Genomic DNA, 25700 nt, shown 5'->3' with positions numbered 1-25700 from the left:
GTAACTGTCAGATGACTAAATGACTACGCATGTAACAGCAGCTCACAGCACACAAGACTTTCCTGCTATCAATATAACAGACCCTGTCAGCTTTAAATATATCACATTTTAAAATTCACCCTCCCTCCCCAAAACAAGTCCAGCTGAAAAAAAAGGATAAAGACCCTCACTGTTACAATATCTCTTCCCCAGACTTGGGTAACTAAGGCACAAACATTGTCAGAAGAGTGGGGAGGTAGACAAGATGACAAAGAAACCTCCACCAAACCCCAGATACATCCTAATCTCTTTGTAACAGTTTTCAAGAAATACTACTACACAGAACAACAAGCAAGCAAGTTTTCAAGCAGAGGAAGATACTACAACATCAACTTGATCTTCATGAGTATTAAAAATTCAGTCCCCATCTGCCATCTGTCATTTTTCTCTTCAAAGAAAAAAACTGAGGCAATTTTTCTATTGGGGGGGGGGGGGGGGGGGGAAGCAAAAAAAAAAAAAAAAAAAAGCATTAGGCTGTGTGCAGGCTGTGAAATGCACCCTGTGAGCACTGACTGAGGTACTAATGGTACCAAGGATGAAACCGCCTGGAAGGAGTGTGAATTAGCCACCAAAGTACACCTCTAAGTAGGGCCTCAGTAAACACTTTGGCATTTAGGGCAGGACCTCAGTTCAATCCTCAGCTTCTCCCGATTATTTTATGTATTTGCTTATCCAGGCCCAGCTTTGTATATAGCTTTTCTGCTCCCACAAAGCCATCTAGTAACTTACTAAACTGAATGTACAGTAGGAGCATTGCACACCAAGTACATATTCTACACAGCAGCAGGTAGGGAATACTCTCTCTGAAGGACTGGAGGATTTAAGCATGAAAAAAATCTGTTGCTTTTTGATATGTCTTCCATCTTATTCCAATGAGACACTGAAGCTGTGAGGCCTGCCCAAAATATTAGCCCAGGGATTGAAATCCACTGAACTAAGGCATGTTAGAAACTGTCTTCACCCCAACCCCAATAGAGACTACTAAGAAAACTATTTTAAATATAGCAATTAATATACACACAATTGCTGCAGAGGCCCATACATCAACTCAAACAAAACAAAATGTTAGAATAAAGCAGAAAGATTGGAAAGTAATACACTGACTAGATTAAAGCTAGTGTGTGTAATATGCTTGGGCTAGTCACACATCTCACTACAGCACAGCCACAAGTATATGCTCACAAGCACCAGTCAGAAGTCAGAAGGAAAAAAAGTTCCCAAGTACTTCCCATAAAGCCTACTTGACATGTATTTCCTGAGATTCTAATTGTCTCTGAAACAGTGAGTATTTATTTAAGTATTCTTTGTTTCAGATGGACATTGGCAACCTGAAATCTGGACCTTCATTGCTTCAGAGAAGGTTAGAAACAGATATGTCAAAGATCCTTTTCATTGCCATATTAATAGGATTGTATTCATTAAGCAGAGAGGTGATGGCCAACACAGCACCTAAGGAAAGGTCAAACGACAACATAGCTGCTGGGGAAAGATTTTTCAGTCTCTTCAGCCTGCACAGCTTCAAACATGCAAACTATATTCATGCAAGTACTGTTATCATCTGCTCATGTTAATAATTCCAGAATTTCACAAACGAAACCAAGTCATTACCTTTCCCTTAGAGAAGATCGATTTAGCACAGAACTTGGAGAGTGCTTCTGAAATGCTGGAGGTGCTGAATGCTCTAACGAACATGCAGAATGGGACTGTCTGTTGGGTGGATCTGAGATCACAGCCTCATTCCAAATACCAGAACTGCCACAATCTTTTCCATGAGGAGATTTTGCCTGTAAAAAAAACACCACCAAGTCTTGCTAAAATTTATTACCAATGTCAAGATGTACAGTTTTCATGGTTTTATTTTTCAAACCAAAATGTTAAGGGTCGCACGTATATGCAGGAATACCTACCTGCTGGGGAAAGAACAAGGACCCTTATTTCATAGAAAGAGCCCTGGTCCAAATTTAATCAACAAGTGTCAAAGGACTCTTGGTATCTAACATACCATGTTACGGCAAAGTCTACTATAGCAGCCCTTTTATCACCTTTTCTGACTGCATAAAGGCTTACCCTTCCCAGGAATCTCACAGATTCAGAATGATGTCTGAGAGTCTAAACAACGCAAACCTCAGACTTCTCAGTCTAGATTCCTTGTTGTTAGCCTTTCGGTTTTATCTCATGATTTTATGTTCCTGAAGGCAAAACTCAGGCCCATCTACTCACTCTTCACTATACTAGTTATTTCTTTCATAGTTACTCTTAACCTGAAACATAGCACTAAAATGTCTCCATGGGTTATCCCCTTTTACCTTGCATCAGGACTTTTACAGGACCTGCTTCCAAAGCTGAGGAAAAAAAAAAAAACCAAACCCACAACAAAATAAGTTATTCATTAGGTCTTTCCAGATTGCAGGGTTTTTCTCCTCAGCTTTGGGAATCAGCTTTGCTCAAACAAAGCTATACTATATTTCTGGCAAAAGACAAATTCTCTTCAGCCCTGATTTTGTGAGAATCACTAGTGATTAGTGGCACCAAGAACATGATGAATTAACCTGAGCTCAGCTGTCTGCATTCTCCAGTTACTGCTCCTAAAATCTACTTTCCCACTGGGAAGTTGGGGGCAGGGCAGAGGGATGGCGAAGATGACATGACCTTAAAATAACCAACATTTCAAAAGAAAAAACAAACCCAGATAGATATTTAGTATAAATTATCTATTTTCTTTACAGTTTCTCATTTACAGCCATGGAATGATCCAGAAGTGACACAACATATTAGACTCACATGGTATGCAAAACTGCAATCCTTGGTAATAAAAGTTTAAAATCTGACAGAAGTGTGCTTAACATATCAAGGTTTATCCTTATAATTCCTCTTTTTTCCTCCTCTGCCTTATCATTAGTTTTCCCAGACATTAGGAAATCTAAGAGGGCACATATAATTAAATGCTTAAACCCACAATTTCTACGTTACTTCAGGAAAACAGGCAAAAACAACAAAATGAGGATGGAAAGAATAAAACATAGCCCAAAACAAAGGAACCCGTGTCACATTAATCTCCAAATTCATTTACTAGACAAAGCAGCTAAAATCTGGGAAAGGAGGGATGTGAAGTAACAGAACAGTGGCTTGTCAGTTCTGCCAGTGCTACCTTTCCATACAATTCCAGAATCAAACGTGCTCTCAGAATGACTGGGAAGGCAAACGCAGACTGCCTTTAAAGGCTCTTCTACAGCTTTGTCCCAACCCTTAAAGCTGAGGAGAAGCAAGTTCTGTACCTACAGACATGACTACCTTATAAAGCATTGTTTCACTTTTCTATTTGTAAATAATCTGTCAGCGGGCCTAAAGTGGGTTAGGTCAGATTTAAAACATTCTTGCTTTTGATGCTACCATAGATAAAGTTTCAAAAATACCTATGCAAGACAATCCTTCTCACTCAGACCTTCCCAAGAAACAATGTGTAAACAATTGCACTTCATAGTACTCACTTTGGCTTTCTTGGGTCTGTAGCTGCCAAGAAGAGAAGGATCTGGGGAAAGAAAAAAGGTGCATCTCAGAGGAAATTAAAAGGAAAATCCAAATGTCCTAAATTTTATGAAATCTTCTACAAAATACCTTACCTGTCCTCCTAAACAGTACTAAAATTATTATTATTATTATTATTTTTACAATACATTGTGAAATCCTAAATCTCCTCAGAATATTCCAGGAAATCACTTTCTTTAGCTGAAAGCAAGGACTCCACATTTAATGGAATACAATGTTTATAATAATGAATCAGTGTACACACCGCCTTTTGCATAGCCAGAAGTGGCACATTTCGTTAAGCTATTAATTGCCCAAATCAATATAAAAATCAAGCTCTACCACTCCCCAAAATTCTCATGAACATTACACTACCTCATGATCTTCTCTGAACAAGCTTCCCTCTGACCACACCTCTGCCTCCTCCTATCACCTCTTCATACCTTCCTTCCTTCCACAAACACAAGTATGAAGCCCATGGATACATACATGGAGAAACTATTAGGTCCACACCTCGTTAGGATTTCACCAATATGAATATGCACCTGATCCCTGAGGGACTGACATTAAATTCTGTCTGCCTTCTTGATCAGTTGTATCAGTCTGTACTGAACAACCCTCACACCGTGACCCAAGCCCAAAGAGGGACTTCGATGCTGTACAGCAATGTAAAGTCACTCCTCTATTAGCTACCTGTATACAAGCAAAAAAGGAATAAACTCTACTGCCAATATTAAGATTTTTAATCCTAATTAGGATTCGAATCTAATTTTTCCGGATTTTTCAAAAGTTATATTTAAGCCTCAAGACATAGGCAGGTGACCAGTGAATCCTCTAGATATTAATAGTGAGGTAGATTTTAGTCTCCTAGCCGCTGGCCAGAAACCACCAAGTCATTTTGTAAGTATGCAATGGTATCGGATGATAATAGGCCTGCTGTATTATCCAGCTAATGCTAAGTATGACCCCAAAGGGAATGTGAAACTTTTAAAATCCTGAAGCCAGTGCTACTACAAAGAACAAATGCAAAATAACAAGTTCATAATGATTTGCTGTATAAAAATTATAATTAGTGAGACGGTGCGGTAAAAATGAGACAAAGCACACATAACAAATACTGATGAGACTCAGTAAAATCCTCATATGGTCAGACACATACAATAAACCCAAGTTTTAGGGTATTTCGTTAAATTTCTGGTCCTGCACCTTTTATTAAACCCTCACTTACTGTCAAAGAAGATACTGGAGCACATCCTGGATGCTCATTAATAATGGTAAATCACTGATCCACTACTCACAAATACTGCTGAAATAAACATTAATTTTTGAAGCAACAGAGCCCTTGAACTTCAAATGATCAATACGCCTGACCAACGCACCTACAGACTGTGGTGCAGATCTGCTCCACTGTCCAACTCATCAAAACAGGTGGAGTGAAACAGAGCACTTGCCTGGGCTTTGGTATTTTCTACTCCTACTTTCCTATCATGTAGAACTACGTTCCAAGTTTCATGAAGTAAAGAACTAATCAAAACCACCTTTTGCAGCAGTAGCCTATTCACTGTTCCTCCTGTTCCTAGGAAGAAAGAACAGCTTTTTCTCCATAATAGACAGCCTTTCTAGTAATGAATTAAAAAATCAAAACACCACCTACCCACCCCAAACAAATTAACCTCACTAAACTACGGCAGAAAAAAAAACACCCAAAACCCAAACCATTAATAAGATATATAGGAGAAAATACTGACCATGGTCTATCCTGGTCCAGGGTTCAGCTGCGCTTTCTTGCATGGGACACCAGGTATGAAGTTTAATACCAGGACTTGGTTGTTCAACCTGAGGCAAAAATACTGTTAAAATGCTCAGTATAAGATGTATCAATTCCTATTTTTTTCTGTTTCCATTCATAAGATTACATCTAGTCCTTCCTGAAATATTTGGTTCTTACTTAAAACTATTTTCACGACACTTTGCTCCTATTATGTGTATTATTAGCATTACTGTGCATAAAACTAAAACAGTGCTTGAAATATCTAGAAAACTCTGAATATCATATTGTTCAAAGAAAAAAAAATGCAGATAGTTTCTCCTTCATCTACAATGTCTGCCGTCTTTTTAAACAATTCTTGGTATCTCATATTTATTCCAAACAGTTCAGATCTCACCAAGAAAGATCTGAATCTCTTCCTAATTAAAAAAGGTAAATTTATCACAATCTGATTTAAATCTTCATGTAACACAAAATCTCCAGGCCAAAAGAGTCCTCAGCAGTAAAGATGCCCCAAAAGGAGCATTCTCAATCTAGAAAGGCCATAACAGTCAGGATATGGTGCAATCAAAATCAACAATGAGTGTTTAAAGATGCTATAATTAAACTGTGAACTTCACCTATAGATAAAATCCAGAAGAATTGATTAAAAGTGTGTGTGTGGGAGGGGGGGGGGAGAGTTGATGAATGATTAATACCTACTCTAAATTTCTAAAAGATATATGTAGAATAAAACTTGGAAAGTAATTCTAAAATTTGACAAGATATTATTAATCCATTTGTGCATAAACTAGGAAAAATTAAATAAAGTGAGAAGCAAACTAATTAACACTAATTATCTCAAATGGCTGTGACAAGTGTCCAAAATTGTAGACAAATGATAATGTCATAGCACAGAATCAGAACAATCCCATTTCTGCCCGACACATTCAAAGTAGTTTTCTAAAAATAAAGGACTGTTGCAATCACTAGATAAATTACAAGGAAAAAAAAATAAATACAAGATTATCCTCCAAAAGGCTGGGAAATCTGGCCCCTTTGTATTAAAGCACTTAAACACAGTTTCTTTAAATAGGTACCTAATTTCAGAACAATTTTTCATATATAGTTAGCAAAAAGTCCTTATGCGGATGCTACAGTCTCGTTGGTTACGAACTCTAAGTCAAAGTGTTAGAGATGTAGCTCCGAGCAAAGGAAGTGTTTCAAAGATCACAGGATGCCAACATAAAAAAAGTTGAAAGAGAGGAAGTGTAAGTGTTCATAATGTGACTAGACACTCTTTCTTTAAAGTCTTATTCAAGAATCTCTAATACTAATATCAATTACTTCCAAGCTGAATTTATACACCTATTATCCTGTCTAGTGTGCTGGAAGAAAAGGAATGGGGCCTCAGAGAATTTAACCAAGATATTCATGAAAGAATTTGATCTTTGTCTGTTACTAATGCAGATAAAAGAAATTTTATTTTAGTTAATTTTACATTTAAATCACTATGTGACAGACTGTTAAGAAGAGAAAAATTATTCATCTAAACTAAGAGCTGAATGAATTTTTGGAGGAGTATTTAGTGAAAGAACAATATTTGATCTGAGCTTAAGCTGGAAGCACTTTGGAGAGAATACAAACCCGTCTAACTACAAATGGAGGTTTATCGGTTTCTCTTCTGAATTCATAAGGACCAAGGTTTAAATGGGCCAGTCGTTGCCTGGCTTCTTCTGATAGCTCACACATTCGTCTTTTTGTGTATGGAGATGGAGAACGTGATTTAGAAGCTATTGTAGGCTGCTCGTAGTTCTTTGTTGCTAAGCTGTGCCCGCTTTTCTCAGGTGAAAGAGTGTTTTTCTTTGGTAACTTTGTTTGCAGTTTTCCATTTGGGGTTGAGCGATGTACCCAATTCAAATCACCCTGAAGTGAAAAAGAGAAATTATCTGGTTTGACAGCATGCAGAACAAAGATCATTGAAAATAATGCAAACAGGGGACTAATATTTTTAACAGAAATAGACGCCATGTCTGCTGAAGTTCCCTTCACAAAACTATAATCAAACAGCAATTTAAAAACCAACAAATGTATTTACCATTTTCTCTGAAACCAGAAGGAGGTTAAAACACACATTACTACACGTTAGATGTTAAGGTTAAGTGCCTGATACTTACCCAATTAGCTTTCTCACACAGTTACTGTACAGAGACTGTAAAAAATTAAACTGAATTTTGTCACAAGTTCATTTTAAACAAGCTTTACCTGGATTGGACATACACAGATTTGAAACATTTTTTTCATCTGTTTACACTTTTCTTAAACTTTTAGAATTCCTACCCTTTAAAATAAATTACATAAATTAAAACAGAAGCCTGCTTAATAGTTTAAATTATATGCGTTGAGTGGCCTAAAGCCTCACAACAAGTGCAATTACATTCTCTGAAATTTGCATTTTCTTGGATCACAGTGAATTTACTAGTTCTTTAAAGAGTTACGATCAAGAAGCTATGTTTAGTTAAAAAAGCTACCCCCCCAAAAAAAACCAGAAACAACCCCCCCCCCCAACAACTTCAAAGGCCATCTTCCAAAGATCCTCTCAAATCATGTGAATACTTTTGCAAAGGAAGAGGTAAAGCAGCTTTTTATTTGTACAACTGGCACTTGACATATAAAATATGGATTTTGTAGCTAAAACTTATAAAAAATATTGTCTTAAGTCTGAGTCGATAACTACTTTCAAAATACCTACATATAGCAGAATCAAGGAAAGTGAAGAAACAACCTCACCACCTCCCTTCCCACCAGACAGGATGGTGTTGGTGCTGTTGGTTTTGTTATTGTCGCCAGCAAAGCCTACATATCAATCAGGAATGATACCCCCTCCAAATAACTTTTTTGGTGACCAATTTCAAATTCAGGGAAACTGTTCCCAACACTGAAGTTTTGTTTGAAATACATTATCATTCCTTTGTAATTCCTGGCATTCAATGAGCATTCAATTACTCTACAAGCTTTATAGGTCAAGACACTCCTGATTATACAACTCTTATCGGGCTACTTAGTCAGCAGCGTGTTTTAACTTCGAATACTGCAGTATGGATAATTAGGTTCTTTTGTCAAATCTGGCCCAAATTCACAGGTTATAAAAAAAGATAATAAAAATGGTATGGGAAGACTTTCCTTCCTGTTAGAAGTATCTTTTCAAGCTTGAGAAAGTTAACGTTAGTCTTCAATCTGAATGTTGCATGCACTCCTTCAGTTCTGAGGACCCCAGAAACGGCGTCCAGCTTGTCTTCAAGCCCTTTCCTTTACACCCAGCCACGAACCAGGCTGAGCTTGCGTGTTTGTTTTCGCATCGACATAGTTTGAACCTGGCATCACACAGACTGTTCAGAAGCACCGTCCTTCTCACGCCTGTACTAGCACTGAGGCAGCTGGTAGCAAGCCAGAGTATGGAACTGGCCCAAACAAAACCAGACCTAATTCTCTAAGATTAATTTCAATTTCACCAGAGTAGGCTGTGCTTCTTCTGGCTTACACCAATCATGAAACTAGACCTTCAATACAACACATGCAAATTTGATATGCCATTCATAACATATTCAGTACTTTTAAGGACATCTTAAATTTTAAATCAAACTGCCCTTATTGAAGTCACCTTCAGTGAAGTTAGTTTTCTGACAGTGACAATTGTCACTGATTTTTTTAAATTCCTTATCCAAGCGTCTCAATACCTTTCGTTTGCTAAATTTGAAAGAATCTTCTCAGATCATCAGCAATGCCACAAACTGGTCAGTTACCTAACTGTCTTTGCACACAAGCCTTCCTAACAACCATTCCGTTCTAATGATGCTGCACCATTTTCAATAATATAGTAGAAAAAGGAGGATGTAAAAGAGTAATTTTATGTGACAGCAAACCCAACCAAAATTCCAATCCATGAGACCAAAGAGCACTACCAAATGAACAAACACATCAGAGGGTTTTTCCCCCCACAGGTCTCTTCAGCTACTTCACCTTTAACTTTGCTCATGGCAGAAGCAGCATTTGCAGATTAATATTGGTGACAGTCTTTTCAACATAATCTTCATTTCCATTACTGTAACTGATACTGTTATGGAAAACAATTAAATTAATGGGTTTGTTTTTGATAATGTACCTTCTCTGACTTCACCTAGCTTTCACTGTCCTTAATTTTAAGTGTCAGTGAGAAATGGTGAAAAGGCATCTTCCCACCTACAAATACACCAGGGATTGACACTTCAGCTGATCATAGAACATAGCAGCTGATAATTGTTTCAGATTCAAGGAACTCTCAGCGTTTACTGTCATGCACCAAACCCACTCTTTACTCATACTTGATTAAAAATTTAATCAAGTTGTCAAGCACCCATGATAACTGCTTTAACCACAACAAAAGAATGAGAAAAGTTTGAAGTGAGCAGCACATGCAAAAATTGGAACCAAGGCTATCAATATTAAATCTAGAAATTAAATTGCAAACAATTAAATTATGCTAACCTGTATGTGACTCCTTCCTGGGCTTAACAGACTTTGCGTAATAAGGGAGCTTGTAGAAAATCTCAATTTTGGTGCAATTCCCTAGAAGAGAGACAATAATTGAACATCAAGCTCCAACTCAAGATAAAGGGTATCAAAGAAGTAAATGTCACCTAATGTAACAAACCATTCCTAATTTTCAGCCATTTCCTTTGTTAATTTCAGCCTTTAATAAAGATAATTAGAAAAGACAGAACAGCAATGGTAAATGTCAAGATGCTAACATTTGCATTTCTGACAATTCAATTACACATGATTATATTGCTTTCGTACAACAATTAAGGTCTGACTTTTATTTCAATACATTTTTTTGTCAAAAGCACTTTTAAAGATTTTTCATGCCATACTATATAGCATCAATAAAAATTCCAGTCATGCTCTAGAAGTTTCACTAACACTAACTTTGGGAACTTATTTATAAGTAGTCTCAATTGTGCAACCTTTTTTGTAAAAACATTTTGAAATAAGTAAATTACACTGCAAATAAAATAAATTTCTAACAATATGATCAAGAATACCCTTTAGTCTGTAGCCATTAGAGCAAAGTCTGATTTCTGTAGATTGTCTCCCATGTTCTATAACCACATACAACTTTCTCTCAGTCTCCTCTTACACATGTGGCTGCCAAGAGGCAGCCCTAGTTTGACCAGTTTGGAATCAGTGGGTCCCAGCTGGGCCTCCTGGTCAATAGCACACATATACTAATGGCCAGCAAGTCCCTTCATCTTTATGTAGCTAACAGTTTCTGTTCAACTCATCTTCTTTTACTGCAGCGATGTCTAGAAACGTAATACCTCTGAGAGCTCTATTTCCTGTTAAATTTAGCTAGAATTGGCCAACATACAAAAAAATCACTGGGTGTAAATGGCAGAGATTACGAGACACAAGTGGTATTTCCCAAAACAGCAACATTAAAAAAGGCATAAAAGAACTAAAGGCCACATATGCTATAAACAAGCGTGAATCATCTATGTGCATCTTATACAGCTCTGCAGAAGCAAAGACAGAACCAAGTGTCCCTAGAACTTTCTACCTTCTCTTCTTTCCACATGGACAGAGTTTGCTGCCCCGAGGCATCTGTGTGCATGGGCATTTGCACATGAACATACAGAATCACTGAGAAATGAAAAGGAGCTGGTCTGTCTGTGGCTCTGCCCTACATTCTTAAGTATTACCAGGAATTTCATGAGTGAAGACTACTGCTGAGCCAAACTATTCTCCACCACCTACCTAAACACTGATTTTCCATAAGAGAATATGATCTGGCCCCAGATTAGAATATGGAAATGAAATGACAAAAATGCCAAGAAAGCTCAATCATAGCAATTAACATAGTCCAGGATCCAATGAAGTCAAGTTATGGCATATAAAAGAGATTTTAAAGCTGACTGTCTTTAATCAGCTCATTTTTATTACTAATGAATTGTCAAGTGCTATCAACAATTTTTAAAAGGACACATCAAAATTAGTAAGTCTTCTATAAAAAGCAACAACAGAGCACCTACTGCTCTTACAGAGACTGGGAATAATTTCAGAATTGTTAAAGGTTCATAGCTTAAAAAAAAACAAACCATAATCGCACAAATCACACAAAACCATGGTTTCTTGGGAGAAATAGTTTGTGGAGAGGGAATACGAGATGGCACTTGCAAACATAGGCAGGTAACTTACAGGCCAACAGAATCCGAGTTCTGTTTTCTGCAGTTCCCAAATTAGGGGTTGCTGAAGGATATTCAGTACGGTAGTACATAAACACTGCCATATAGCCCCCAACATATCTGTGAATGAAAACCCAGCCAGAAAGTTTTTGGGATCTGTTCTTCTGTCTCTGGCTCAGCGGTGCCTGCAGCCCTGAGAAGGCTTATCAGTCCTTCTCTACCAGTCATTACATAGAAGTGATATGGACATAATATTAATTTGATCACAGGAAAACCGTAAAGGTGGTTAATATTTATAACACAAGCTCAAAACCAAATCTACTATGTGCTTTTGGTGTGTGTGAGTACAAGCCTGTAGCTTAAAAAAGTATATATGTATATAATAGAAGGTCTTGTATTGGTATGCTAATCAACAATAGCATGACTAAAAAGAAACTGTTATAAGTAACATGGCAAATACTGCATGAGGGTGGGGAACGGAGATAAGAACGTCTGTAAGAAGCATCACCAGTCAAAGCTTAAACATATTCTTAAAGGCAAGGGTTGCAAAGAAATACAGAAGAGCCAGCAAAAAGCCTCAGCTGGGCAACACTGGACCAGGAGAGATAACTTGAGGCACATCTTGTATGCGTATTGTGTTTGTAAGCCTCATAAGACATTTAGCCAGAGACATTATCAGTCAAGTGCCAGATTTCTGGAGGAGTTCTGATCCTCTCAACTTGGGATTCCTTCCAACTGGCAGATTAGCAGTGTTAATCAGACACCGCTTGTCACTGCCTATCTGAACTCCACAACCGTAAACTTGCTGTTGCTACCTTTATTTTTTAATAAAAGGAAAATTTATTGGGAATCAAAGTGCCACTGAAGCACAGCTGTCAGTCAAAAATACTCAACATCTCAGCTAGCTATAAATAATTTTTCATGTGGGAAGAACATGGCTTGACTAGTATAGGAATAACGTGAGGGTTCTCACGACCTTGTTTAACACTTTCCCTTTTGCTTAGCATTCATATTCAGCGCTCGGTACTGACAGAGTTAGCAGGAGATACATGCCAGCAAAGCTTAGGAAACACTATAAGATGGAGGCATTTGAGATTATATTTCTACTGGAGGTAAAAATCCTCTCACAGCTATCCCATTTGGCAAGTGAGGAGAGGAACCACAAGACTTTTTGGGATCCTCCCTCCAATTCCATCAAACACAGCTTCTTTATTATTCCTGAAAATGGGGTCACTATGTCAAAATCCTTTCTTAAAACTGTTCCTTCTGTGATGGAGATGGAACACAGCAACAGATGCTTCTGCAGTCCTTGTTCCTGGGCAGAGATGAATTTCATTTACACTGCTCCCAAGGACACAGAAGTACATTTCCGTCTTACATCAGTCAACTTTTTAAAGGTACTACAATGTCATTATTCAGTTACACATCCAAATGACTCTGGTCCCATCTTCTCACAGCTCACAAATTATGCCACCTTCTCTTCAGTAGAAACCGCTTAATTTTTGTATTGAAGGCCTCAGTCCAACAAAAAACCCTCAAACTTCTCTAGTGGCTCTGCTTCTACAAAGATTCATTATACTGCATTTACAAAAAATCTGAAATAATTTTGCCAATACCACCTCATTTATTACTAGCTCCCTATCTATCCTTCCTCAGCACAAGGAAAGCACCTATTCTATAAGTAATATGAAAGCAATACAGTCCCACTCCCTCTCCAGCCACCACTAACATGCATAGGATAAGCTATATGAAAGAGATGGTACGGCCAAAAATAACATTTATTTTTGCAGGTAGAGTTTAAGCTGCTGCAGAACTAGATATTTGCTATGGCAAAATCACAGCTTTAATTCATTCAAATGTAACACAGCATTACATATCAAATTAGCACTTCTACTTGCAAGTGACTGGGCAATTTCCAGGTTGCCCTTGCAGGGGAAAGATTATACCAGCTAAAAGACACCAGTGACTTCTAAGTTAGCATCTCCCTCCTGCCATGTGCTTTTAATCCAGTCACAACAGACAGGGCAACCGAGTCGCTCTCTTCCCAATCCAAATGTCCTGCCAACCCACCAGTAAAACATAACCAAAGTAAGACAAACAAAACAAACCTCAAAACAAATCTCCCACATCAGCACCATCATCTTTGAAGTACCTTTCTGAGTTATTCCACTGACACCTAAGATTCAACAGTCAAACTCTATGAAAGGGCAGTGCGAGATTAATTCATTTTCATTTACTATGTACTTGAGCCCTTATCTCCAGAAAATTAGCATTAATTCATTGCACTCATTCTGCCAATTAGTTGCTGTTTATCATAGCTTTTTTGAAACTGTAGAAAAGACTAGTTATTAAATAAGCGTGAATGTCCTGAACAGACCATAAGAAACAGGCTTTGGAACTGAAAAACAATCATGCAGCACTAAGCTAAATTTCAGTTACCCGCTACAGGTCAGATGGCATAGCACTGTAAATTTGTACTGACTGTCACTGTCCTAAACAGCACCAAAAATGGTCTGAAACAGAATGCTACAAAGAGAGACTGAGGAGGAGGGTTACACGGTTTATCTGTTGAGAACCGTGGTGGTGATACGACATCTCCTCTTCTCTTGCATCCCTTCAACTACCAATTGCACCACAGATTAAACTGAATGGAAGACCCGTCCGTCATGGTGCCACACTGCAAACCAAGTGGAAACTAACTTTTTCACATTAAATAATTTCTTGAAGAATTTTCAAAAAGATTATACCTTCACCAAAGTTCAGCTGTGTGGATTTGTACATTCAACACCTGAAATGGCAAAATCTGTTAGAAGTAATTGCTTTTCATTTGAAGTAGTTCAAGGGGTTTCTTCAGTGAAACACACTGTATCGCAAATATAATCCAAAGATATTCACTCACTGTAAAAGAAGAGGACCTCTTCATTAAAATCTCACGATCTAAACCGTGGTGCCCATGGGTAAGCTTAGGGTCAGGGAACAGGAAATCTCTTGTATTTTCTTCATACGTAGCTAGAATTTTCCCTACTAAAAAGAAAATATATATACTTTAATTGGAAAATAGACAAAGCCATGTAGTACAGATGCCACACACAAGACCATACTGAAACTTACGATAAATTTTGTTCTTTACAAATTAACAGCATGGCTCTAAAAATCATATCACCCTAGGAAATAACCTCATCAAGTTAAATCAGCAGCAGCAATGTGCAGAATCTACTCTGAAAGTATGTTTCACTGTTACTGTGTAAAAATAAAAGAAGATTGTGTTAACTGTGCTGTAAGAGACATATGAGAAGTTTTCTCTAGACAATTCTTCAGTAGTTTTCCTCTTTCTTTCCCTTCCATGCCACAGAAGAAATCAGTATTTTTTTTAATGGCAGCCAATCCCTAATGGAAAGCTGTATCATTCCATATTACAGAATACTAACAGCAGTGCTAATAGTAGGCAGAGTAGTAAGAAAGAAATGTAAGCAACATCAAAATCTTTATCTCAAGATTTTCTATTATTCTGGTTTGCTACTTTAAAAAAAATATTTTAAAAACCTTGAACATATATTATAAACAAATTTATATTGTGCTAGCACAGTCATCTCATCAGCTCATGTTGGGCTGTATCACACCTGTCTTTGACCCCTGAAACTAAATTCCTTATGCAAGACCTTTTACCCTCCCACGACAAAAATCCACATTCAGTACGTTTCTTCAAGTAAACAGTGTGGCGAGTCACCTGAGAGGTGCAATCTTTTCCTTGAAAGTACTAAGGACAAGTGAGAGTGCTTTTAATACCACAGTTTCCAAATGAGTCCTCTTTAAAACTTGACTTTATTTCCAATAAAACGCAGATTTACATTATTCATGGGAACACTTGAATTTCATTAAAATAGATTTTTATAATCACACAAACCAATAACAGAAGTATGACAAATCGCTATTTATTATCTTCACATATCCCAGGAGACCCATAATACTTACAGTGAGGATAAGAGTTTTCCCAATGGTCACCATTAAAATGGAAGGGAAAAAAAGTGTCATTCTGAGAGCAAGATTATGCACTCTGAAATTTCACAGACAGCCACTTTGCAAGTGAATTGTGATGCAGTTAATAAGTGTGCACTGGATGATTCCAGTTTATTTTCCATTTTAAAAATATTATCACTTTTCTAAGTCTGAGTATGGTACATTTCAATATTCAGTTATTATTCTCTTTCAAGAATGAGATCCTCTTGATCTATTAATATTTTATATTCAGAGGACTATTTGCTGAAGAGCTTTCTATGTTGTTTGTGTGTTGGAAAAAGTGATTGTGCTGTAATGGGCAATGTCCTCATGGAAATTCACCTATTACATTGCATAATTTATGAAGAGACATACAATACCTGGAGGAACAAGCTGTATTAGTTCAAGTACTGCTGTGTCATCTACAAAGTAAAAAAGTTTTTCCGTGAGTTAAAAAAACCTAAAATGGAAAGTAATTCTCAGAGTCAAAAAACAAGAGAAACAGCTCACTGATTTAAGCTTCATAGCACTGTACTTAGCTGCACTATTTCCATTAAACCACCACCAAGTGAAAATTAAAAACAGCTTGCATAAATACCACAGATGAATACAATTGCATTAGCGGTGTACAAATGACAACTCTAAATGTGACTTGGAACTTGGTAAGTTCTATCCGCTGCCAAATGAGTCCTTCTTTTAAAGAAGATGATGCAAGTTTTGCCACTTTTTCAGGTAACTCCCAGTATGAGGAAACATATTCCTGGAGTTTGAGTTCAGGGTCACTGTTGTCTCACTATAATTCATTATGCTCCATATGTTGCAAAATAAGTAATTTTCTTAAAAAAAGAAAGGAATAATTAAAAAAAAAGCAAAGATTTATGCTTACATAATTTGAAAATTAATCAAATAAATGATCAGATAAAGGAATCCATTACCTATCTGGAAAACTAGCTGGCTTTTTCATTAATTATGACATTTTACCCTTTTCCTGTTCTAAAGCATGTAGCATACATTTCTAGAGGCATTTTGTTAGATAACAGTATTTTGGTTAAGTTACTAGTCACCAAAGATAGTAAAAAAACTCTGCCTGAACTTAGAACAAATCTATACCGAAAACCCACTAGTGCCAGGGTCCTACTGATTTAGTACATGATATACTATATTGGTTATCCACTAGATTTTCAGAGAACAGGCTCCTGATTGAAAAAAGTATCAGATACTTTAAAAACATTTTGGACGTTTCGAGCCCATACATGCATGACATTAAGGCATACAATGCAGTATACATAAAAAACAGAACCTACATTCCAGTAACTCCACAAGGTCTCCAGGATCAACTATATCAGCAAATGCCTGGAAAATAAATAAATAAATAATAATAATGACACAGTTAATGTCATCAGATGGACCTCTAATAATAATAATGACACAGTTAATGTCATCAGATGGACCTCTGGGGAAAGAGAAGGGAAAAAAAATATTATTTCTTGACAAGATGGTTACAAAGAGTCCTATCCCACTGGAAAAAGGAAAGGAAACTGAAATTATAATTTGGTACATGATCAAATTCATTGAAAGCTAGCAGTTCTTGTCACGTGCTGTCTAGCCATTCAGGGTTACCTCCCCATATTCAAATTAGGAGGTATTGTGAAGAGTTGAACATGTAGAGATAACTATTGTCTGAGAAAATTTCAAGAGAGAAAGGTGAATTCCTGAATGCACTAGAATTCTGATAGATGATGAATATGTTCTTTAATATATAAGCAATGCTTTAAGCTTCATTTTCATGGAAGTGACTATCCATGTAGATAGTACTGTTCAGGGTTTTTTATAACCTGAATCCCATGTGAATAGATAGCAAGGAATAGCGGGCTCATTGCACTGGATATTCAGCAGGTAATAGACTTCCCCCTAATTCTGTACAAAAGTCTCAGCAGAGTGGTGTAGATCACTTTGCGGTTCAAGGTACCAAATACTAAAAAACATCACGTACTGGTGCTCCACAAGTATCTAGACCACTAACAGCTATTTTGAAGATGACATACTATTCTCAGCTCTCTTGTTCACCTCTTCTGTAAACAGATCCTGGTGTCTTGGAGTTCCCCTAAATTACACTGAAAACAGTATTCAGTACCTTTCCCTCAATTAGTTTGTGGTACGTTCAACTTTAAAGAACTATAGTCTTTTTTACTCTTCAGCAGCTGCTGAAATTATCACTGCATCTCACCCACATCACTAGAGCATCATTGATGTTTACTCAGCCTGGTTTTCAAAGTGCTAGGGGATGCTTAACGGAAAAGAACTAGAAAGGGCAAAGTATTATTATTCATAGGTAGTCAAGAAGCCGGATCATATCTGTACGATACTGTGTTTCATTATCCCTGTGGAACTAATAATGAAGCTAGTAGGGACTCAGAATATGTGATAAACAACTATAAATTATAAGGCCAGAGTACCAACCTGGGAATTCTGGTGACAAACCATGAAAAAAGTATCTCAAAGGGAGAAAGATGTCACCAAAAAGGCTTGAGCTGCTATTCTATCTTTCTACTAAATTAAGTTGACTCTCCTATATCGTATAGCCTTTGTTCTTCACCTTGCCATAATTTTTAGAACAACAATGTTCAGTTCCTTCCACGCCAGGAAAACAGACACTGAAAAAGGACAGTTCGCAAAAATATGAACAAATACCTAAAAAGTCTCATCATACATTATAATATTCAGTACGCATAATTCTTGAGTCACTGTGTGCATAATACAGGCACATACCTCCTTTGTGCTGAAGAGAAGCAGGAGTTACAACACTACGCCATTCTCAGTGTGATTACTTGTGCTCAGGGATTTTGCAGTGAGTTTTTGTGGAGTTTGGGATGGGTTTTATTTGGCTTGTATTAGCTCTTGACATTATCTTACCTTTTCAAATACTAGTTTTTCTTGAAAGAGGAGTGGAAACACTGCAGGGACGCATTGAGTTTTTTTGTACTGCCCAAATACAGAGACACTGAGATAAAGTTCCTCTTTGTCTTTCAGCAGCACTCCGGGACAAGTTATCTGTAAGAGTAACATTCATTAAACAAACTGGACTTTAGTTATAGAAGTAATGGCTGTTTTCAAGATAAAAATGAAATAGTCAAGGCTGAAATGGTTGACCTCGAAGAGTCAGATGTTAACAGACTAAAGTGAAAAAAAAATATTTTCCAAAGCAATTCTGTTTGTACAGACTGACCAGGAAAAACTGTTACATCAGGTTCTATATGAACAGTCATGTAGAATGAAGTCTATGTGATGTCAAGACACAAAAACCCATGCAAATTTTAGCCTAACTACAGAGAGAATGAAGCTGGTAAATGTATATGCTTAGATATCCATACTTTGTCCAGCCACCAAAAAGGGCAAGTTTATTTGCAAATACTGTATTACCTTTGCCTTCTAATACATACATGAGAAAAAGCAACTGTAGTTCCGTTCCTATCAGACACATGGCAAAAAGTTTTGTCTGAAATGTTTGGCCACCTTGGACCGTATTCAAGGCAGGGAAGGCTCCGCATTAGGTTGCCAGATACTGACATTAATCTCTCAACTTTCTCCGGAAAATTCTTGTTCTTTAAGTAAGAAGTTGGCATGTTTTTAAAGCTCTGAAGAACATCAGAAGTTCTTACTCATGTTTTCACTGCAAGGATGTACATAACTCATTGCAAAACTATTTGCTATTTTCTCCAAGCCATGTGGTTTTATTCTATTACTCAGCCAGAGAATTGTCACCTTTCACTTCAGTTCTACTGCACACTTTTTATCACCGTATAATAAATATGAGGTTGTCTCTTCCAACATAAGGTTGCTAGAGAAAGTGTTCAGACTTTCAATTGCCAGGTAGAAAGACAAAGGAGGAGAGTGACAGGAATTAAAATAAGTGCTTTGGTTACAGTCTCCAACTCCCAAATGAACATTTTAGTTCAGAAATCCTAACTGGATTTAAAAAAAAAAACCTATATAAACAGCAGGAAAACAGCCTCTGGTGAAAGAAATAACAGAAACCAATGTGTGATAGATTATTATAGATGCAGTATAAGCTAAAAAAATAGTGCTTTACTCCTAAATATCCAAGGAGAGGAAAAAAAGGGTTTCCTCTCCATGTAAATGAGGACTTCAAATCTGCAAGAAAAGTGCTAGTATAATATATACCCCAACTGAAACAAACTGTCAAGCATTAAACAGCTTGTGTGACACTCATGCAGTTGCAAATGTGAATAGGAGTGAGAGACAGATTTCATTCATACAAAGCAAGATCCCCCAAACTACATCCTACAAGCCATATTAGCTTAGTTCTCACTTTTTTTCTTGACATTTTTGTAGAATTTGCAATCCCTTTTAGCTGGGGTTTCCTGCCTTTCACCTTAGAGAAGGCAACCAATATTTGCCTATTTATTGAGATGAAAAGTAAGAGGTTTAAAGACATCAGAGAGGGCAAAACTGCAAACAACAGGTGCCATTTATTCTGGCTATCTCTTACAAATCAACATGTGTGGCAAGACAGCACACGTGGGAACTTGTGCTTCTACTATCATCGAGACAAACTGCACAATTCACTGCCTGGGCTGGAACACCAAGTCTACCTGTTCACGTAACTTTAAACCAGCTCCAAAAATGAATGACATGTATATAACTGCAGTTCACGAAATCTTGTAGTATGTGATGCATGGAGCTGAACAACACTTAAGACACAAACTGAAGCTCTTATCTGACTTAAAACTGTTCAGGCAGGATGAGGGACCATTTTAAAAGCTGTAGGAGTATTATCTATGGATCAGCTAAGGAAGCGGGATATCAATGCTGCAGTTAGAACTGATCTTACAACTAACCAGGAAGACATATGTTGATATATTATACATAGGATCAATGTCTAGGACACTGTTCCCCTGGACTTCTCTGCTGCAGTTCCCAGGAGGATGGAGAATGTGTACCAGCCGTATTGCTGGGACATCATAAATAGCAATTAAGAAATCAGTGAATTCATTTCATGGAAAAGAACAGAATTCTACTGATACACAACCCCCTATGGCATTTGTTCGTAACACACAGTCCTAAAACTGTAGCTGCACATGTAACCAATGAAAGAGGCAGGCCTTGGAAATTCCCCTTAATTGCCCCTTACCATCAAAACAAGAAGAGTTCCCTATGAAGGGCAATGGACAGTATTAACTTCTGCTGAGTGCAAGCTTCTAGACAGAATAGCATTTTAGACTTAAGAGTTGCAAAAATAATCTTCTCAGTGTGAAGAGATGCCATTTTAGTCTCCTTACCCGGCAGTAATCCACAATGCTATTAATTCATCTTAGTGCTTAAAGCTTTACCTACCTTCACTGCCACATTTGTGAATTCTCCATGTAGCAATGGCATGAAGAATAATGTGAATTTCATTCTGTTGCTACATAAGCAATCTAAATGCCAGCAGCAGAGGTAGGCACCAAAATTAGTCTCAAAAGAACAAATAACAATGAAATCTCAGCCTGAGCAATCATGAATTATTCAATTTCAATTAATGGCAGGATAAACCAAATAAGGTCTTTAACTAAGGTTTTCCATTTTAGAAGAGCAGTCTTTCAGAAATGAAGAAAGCTAGCAGTGAGATAAACCAAAGAGCCGGTGGAATCAGATCGGAAAAGATCTTGGAATTTCATTAAGTCAAAAGGAACAAACCCCATCTGTATCCTAAAGCAAGGGAAAACCAAAGAGGACAGAGCTTCTGACACAAGGGGATAGGTTGCAAAGAGGGTTGAGAAATATGCAGAGCATTGTAAAAGAACAGGAAAAGGAATCAGAAATTTGGACAAGACTTCAGTCACAAATAAAGTGAAGTAGGAGAAAACAAGTGGTTGTAGGATAAATCAACCAAGATGTGAAAACATATCTATGTCCCAAACACAACTGAATATTTTTCCTTGGTTTTAATGATACTTAATACAGGAGCAAAAAAAAAAAAAAAAGAATGAATGATGGAAACAGAAGTTACCCAATATGCACGCCTGGACCAAGGAGCCAAGGCAAGGCTCCATCATAGTCAGCTTAGGTTCTAAAAGAATGTCATTTTTTTGCTGAATCTATACATAAATAAAACCTATGTTATGAAGACAAGGATAGTACTATCTGCTGAAAAATAACAAACATAAGGCCACGTGAGGCAGAAAGAGAGAGCTGAAAAATTATAACCCCATCAATCAGATTAAATATGCAAAAGTAAAGAATAAAGATATGGAGGGAAACATGACTAGAAAAAAGCACAGCAGCACATGTTCCATAAAAATAGATCAATCAAGCAAAATTTGACTTTTTCTTGAAAGTCTGTTTTCTGGACAAAGGATATCATATGGTGTCACATGAGAAATTATTACTTATGATGCAGAAGATGGGAGTTAGTATGAAAGTCCTAAAGTGGTACAGAACTGGTCAAAGGACAGCATCAATAATGTGCAATACTGGGAGGTATCAAGCTGAGGGTTACTATTAAAAATGTTACTCTATATATCCTGGGATTCAAGCATTTTAATATTTTTAATGACCTTGACACAGGAAGTCAGAGCGTGTTCATAAAATGTTTCCAATTAAAAACCAGAAATCATCAGAGGTCAAGAAAAAGATACAGAAAAACCTGTTTGTGGGATCACAGTAATGGACAGGAGATGCACCTACTGCGTATTAACAAGCTTTTGCTTTCACTGAGGGGGTTAACCTTCAGCGTTGTTCTGAGGGGAAGATGACGAGTGTGTAAATAAATGACAGCATAACTGCTGTGCAGCTGTGAAGAGACTACTATTAAGACATATAGGATGAATATCGGATGTTTTTCCCGACGTCACCTAAGGCAACAGGGTGATCCCATCTGGAATGCGGAATTCGATACTGATCCTGATCAATGCACATTCAAATCAGAAGAGTAGCACCCATCTCTAAGATGATCAGAAGACTGGTGAGACTATCACACAAAATACTACCAGAAGAACCAGGTCTCTTTAGCTGATAAAGATCAATTGTAGAATGATGGAACAATTGCCCAAAAAATACATCCAGAGAGCAAACACCAAGGAAGGAAAAAAAATTATTTAAGTGAAAGACCAGTGCTGATATTTCTCTAAGAGTAGGGCATCAACTAACCAGAAGGAAATTCACGCTGGAAAGTTTTCAAACCATCACAGGAGTAAAATGCTGAAGTAGGCTCCAGTGGGGAAAAAAAAAGGAAAAAACAAGTGGTTCAAAAACCAGGCTAAATACACTTGTTAAAGGGTTATCTGAGAGAAATTATATAGCATAGCATGGATATAACTGAATGACTCACGTGTGTTGGAAGGGCCACCCAGACCTGTGTTGTCTATTTCCTGTTCTGCCCTTTTCCACTATTATTTGTAGCCTTGAGAGCAGGGTGAGTAACAAATACCCAACAACTGAAGAAGCCTGACCCTGGGGGGAACACCTTCCCTGTACGCTCTCCTGGCACACAAATAGCTCACAGCAGTAGGAGTAGAAAAGGAAAGCACATCTACTTTCTAGGAACAAGGAGGCTTTTGCATTATGAAGACGAACACTAGCTGTTGAGGCCGCACAGCATCACCATTAGGGTGATACCCTCACCATCTATGTGTAGAAATTCACAGCTCTATTTTAGAGCAGCCACACAACTTTGGGAACAACTGTGGCCGAGCAATCATGAATACCAGGTCTGTTTCCCCATACATACTTTCAAGATCTTCACTTGAATTTTTTGGATGGCACCTCAGGTTTTCCTTTCAGCAGCAAGTATTCTGGCAGCACTTGCCCCGTAAGGAGGTCTAACCTCTGGAATACAGCGACCAGGGTGTACAACGACCAGAGTAACAGAGCACTGTCTACTGCAGCTACTTCTTAAAAGTTATCATGATACAGACTCTTATTTACTCCCAGCCTGCATGTAAGTAGAAAACTTTGCAAAGTGCACAAAGGAACACGATTAACGTAAAAACTTTCCACTTTCACACCTATTGACCCCACACACATGCGCACACATGCACACACCCATGTAGCAACCAGGTGCTTCAGAGCTGCCCAGTGCCACATCCAGCCCCTCACAGACACCTCATCGCTCACAGGGGCGCATATGCCACGTGCAAGCTGCTGTTTCCTGGGGGGAGGGTTTGCTCTGTTTTTTTCAAGAGTGCTTTTCCTACACCGTACAGCTTCCCTAAAATCAGTGTCTCTTAAAAAAGACCGTTTCCACAGGAAAGCGAGAACTATGAAGGAGCATGCCTGCTGCCAGCAGCAGCAGGGGCACAGCGTCGGGCCGGCGGAGGATGCGCACACAAGAGGGGCAGAAGCTGCCCAGGAGCCAGCCTGAGCGGCAGTTCTGGCGGAGGGCGGCCCCCCGCTCGGCAACGGGGCCCAGACCAGCCTCCCTGAGGAAACCCCAGGCCGGGAGAGAAGGTGTCGGCGGCTGAGGCAGAGCGGCGAGGCGGGAAGCGGCGCCGGAAGGGCAGAGCGCGGCTTCCCCTCCAGCCCGGCCCGCCGCGCCCCGGCCGAGGGCGGCGGGACCCGCGGCCCGGGCACTCACCGAGCGGACGTCCAGCTGCAGGACGCAGCGCAGCGCTGTGCGCGGCATGGGCGGCCGGGCTGGGCCGGGGGCCCGCCGGATCCCCGGCCCCGCTCCGGCTCCGCCGCGCCGCGGGGCCGACGCCGTTGCCACGGCAACCGGGGCCTTCCGGCCGCGCGCGCTGCGCCTGCGCGCCATCCCCCGCGGGCGGGCTGCGGCGGGGCTGGGCCGGGCTCTTCGCCTCCCGCGGGTGCCGCCCAGCCCCGCTCCGCCCCACTGCGCTGCCGTTCCGCCCCGCTCCGCTCCGCTCCGCACCGCCCCGCCGGCTCAGCCCCCACCTCCCGCAACGGCCCGCGCTCCCCCACGACTCCCACAATGCTTTGCGCGGCCGCGCCTGCCCTTCCCACAGTGCCCTGCGCCACCGCCAGCTGCCCCTTCCCACAATGCCCTGTTCCGCCGCGTGCCCCGTCCCGTCCCAGCGCGCGCGGCCCATCAGCGCTCCCGCGCCGGGGCCTGCCAGAAGCGGAACGGTTTCCCGTCCCTCCGCGCCCTGCAGGACAGCCTGTCACCCTGGCGGGTGCTGTGCGCAGAGCTGGGCCGCTGGTGCGAACCCGAAAGCGGCCGGCGGAGTGCTGGGAGCCGGGCAGGCCGCACGCTCGGGGAGCGCTGCTGTGGGGCATCTGAAAGGAGCACAAGGGTCGGATGTGCCTGTAACCCTCTGGCCTCCCGGGCCTCCTGCGTAAGGTGCCAGGAGAGCCATGCTTTCCGAAGAGGGGGACACGAAGTTTAACACAGCAACAGGGTTTAACAGCTAAAAACGACTGGACTGTCATACTTGTTTTTGACCTGGTTTTTGCTTTTGAGTGTGCTTGGATTTCACCTACATCCTGGTTTAGGCATTTGAGTGCTTTTGACTGTTTGAGGACCCTGTTTTAGTGTCCCTTGTGGGTGAGATGCAGAGTGGATGTGGTGTATTCTGACCAGTCTCATCTATAGAGGCATGTCTCTACACACATACCTGAAACTTACCTTTGCATGCCTACTTTCCTGCTTACATTACTAGACAAATCCAGATTTTGTGCCACTGATTTTGATGCCAATATCTTTGATGCTAAGTTGTTCTCAGAGTATTTACAAACACATATAACACCAAAATAATCTGACTTTATGTTTTGGCAACTGCGATTAATTTCAGCCTCGTACTGTGAGGGGGTGTAAACTTTTACATATTATTTCCAAATTCACAAGTACAGCTGTAGATGGTGAGAGGAACTCTGGACAATTTGAATTGCTTCCAAAAGAGAGCAGCGGCTCAAATGCATCCCATGGCTTGCTTTGTTTTAATTTTACACTCGCAAAGAAGAATCGTGCTAAGTGATCTGGAAAGAAATGGCATTCTCAATATGTTTTGATTTAAAATATTTTTTTAAAAAGGAAACTATACAGAGAACAGAATATGTCAGTGCAGACAATAGTGAAATCTATAGACGGATTAAATACCACTACTAATACTTGATTCCAATCTTTTGAAATAAAAAGTGACTGGAAATGCAGGTCTTATTTTCATTAATGTGACTTTTTTTGTCTGAGCAAAAGACAGGAGTCTGTATTTGGGGCC

The 25700-nt window shown here is 39.3% G+C and overlaps 1 protein-coding gene across 3 annotated transcripts in view; it reads right to left on the bottom strand.

Annotated features, from left to right (window-relative positions):
- The window catches only part of SPATA6 (spermatogenesis associated 6), a 45641-nt gene extending 21386 nt beyond the window's left edge, over nt 1-24255 (bottom strand). The window contains exons 1-10 of one of the 3 annotated variants that reach the window (XM_037403917.1): nt 24104-24255; nt 18442-18579; nt 16833-16881; nt 15909-15950; nt 14432-14553; nt 9836-9916; nt 6959-7237; nt 5313-5400; nt 3528-3568; nt 1648-1823 (exon numbers count right to left, since the gene is read on the bottom strand). In XM_037403917.1, coding sequence (XP_037259814.1) covers nt 1648-1823; nt 3528-3568; nt 5313-5400; nt 6959-7237; nt 9836-9916; nt 14432-14553; nt 15909-15950; nt 16833-16881; nt 18442-18579; nt 24104-24151 — 1064 coding nt within the window. In that variant the 5' untranslated portion in view covers nt 24152-24255. Of the gene's footprint in view, nt 1-1647; nt 1824-3527; nt 3569-5312; nt 5401-6958; nt 7238-9835; nt 9917-14431; nt 14557-15908; nt 15951-16832; nt 16882-18441; nt 18580-24103 lie in introns of all 3 variants that reach the window. The other 2 variants (XM_037403916.1, XM_037403918.1) reach the window with 2 other exon arrangements.
- Nucleotides 24256-25700: the final 1445 nt, after the last annotated feature.

Source organism: Falco rusticolus, chromosome 11, assembly GCF_015220075.1.
Source record: "Falco rusticolus isolate bFalRus1 chromosome 11, bFalRus1.pri, whole genome shotgun sequence".
In the NCBI taxonomy this organism is placed as follows: domain Eukaryota; kingdom Metazoa; phylum Chordata; class Aves; order Falconiformes; family Falconidae; genus Falco; species Falco rusticolus.
Note: the sequence above shows the minus strand (reverse complement) of the source record. Positions and strands in the feature narration are given on the sequence as shown.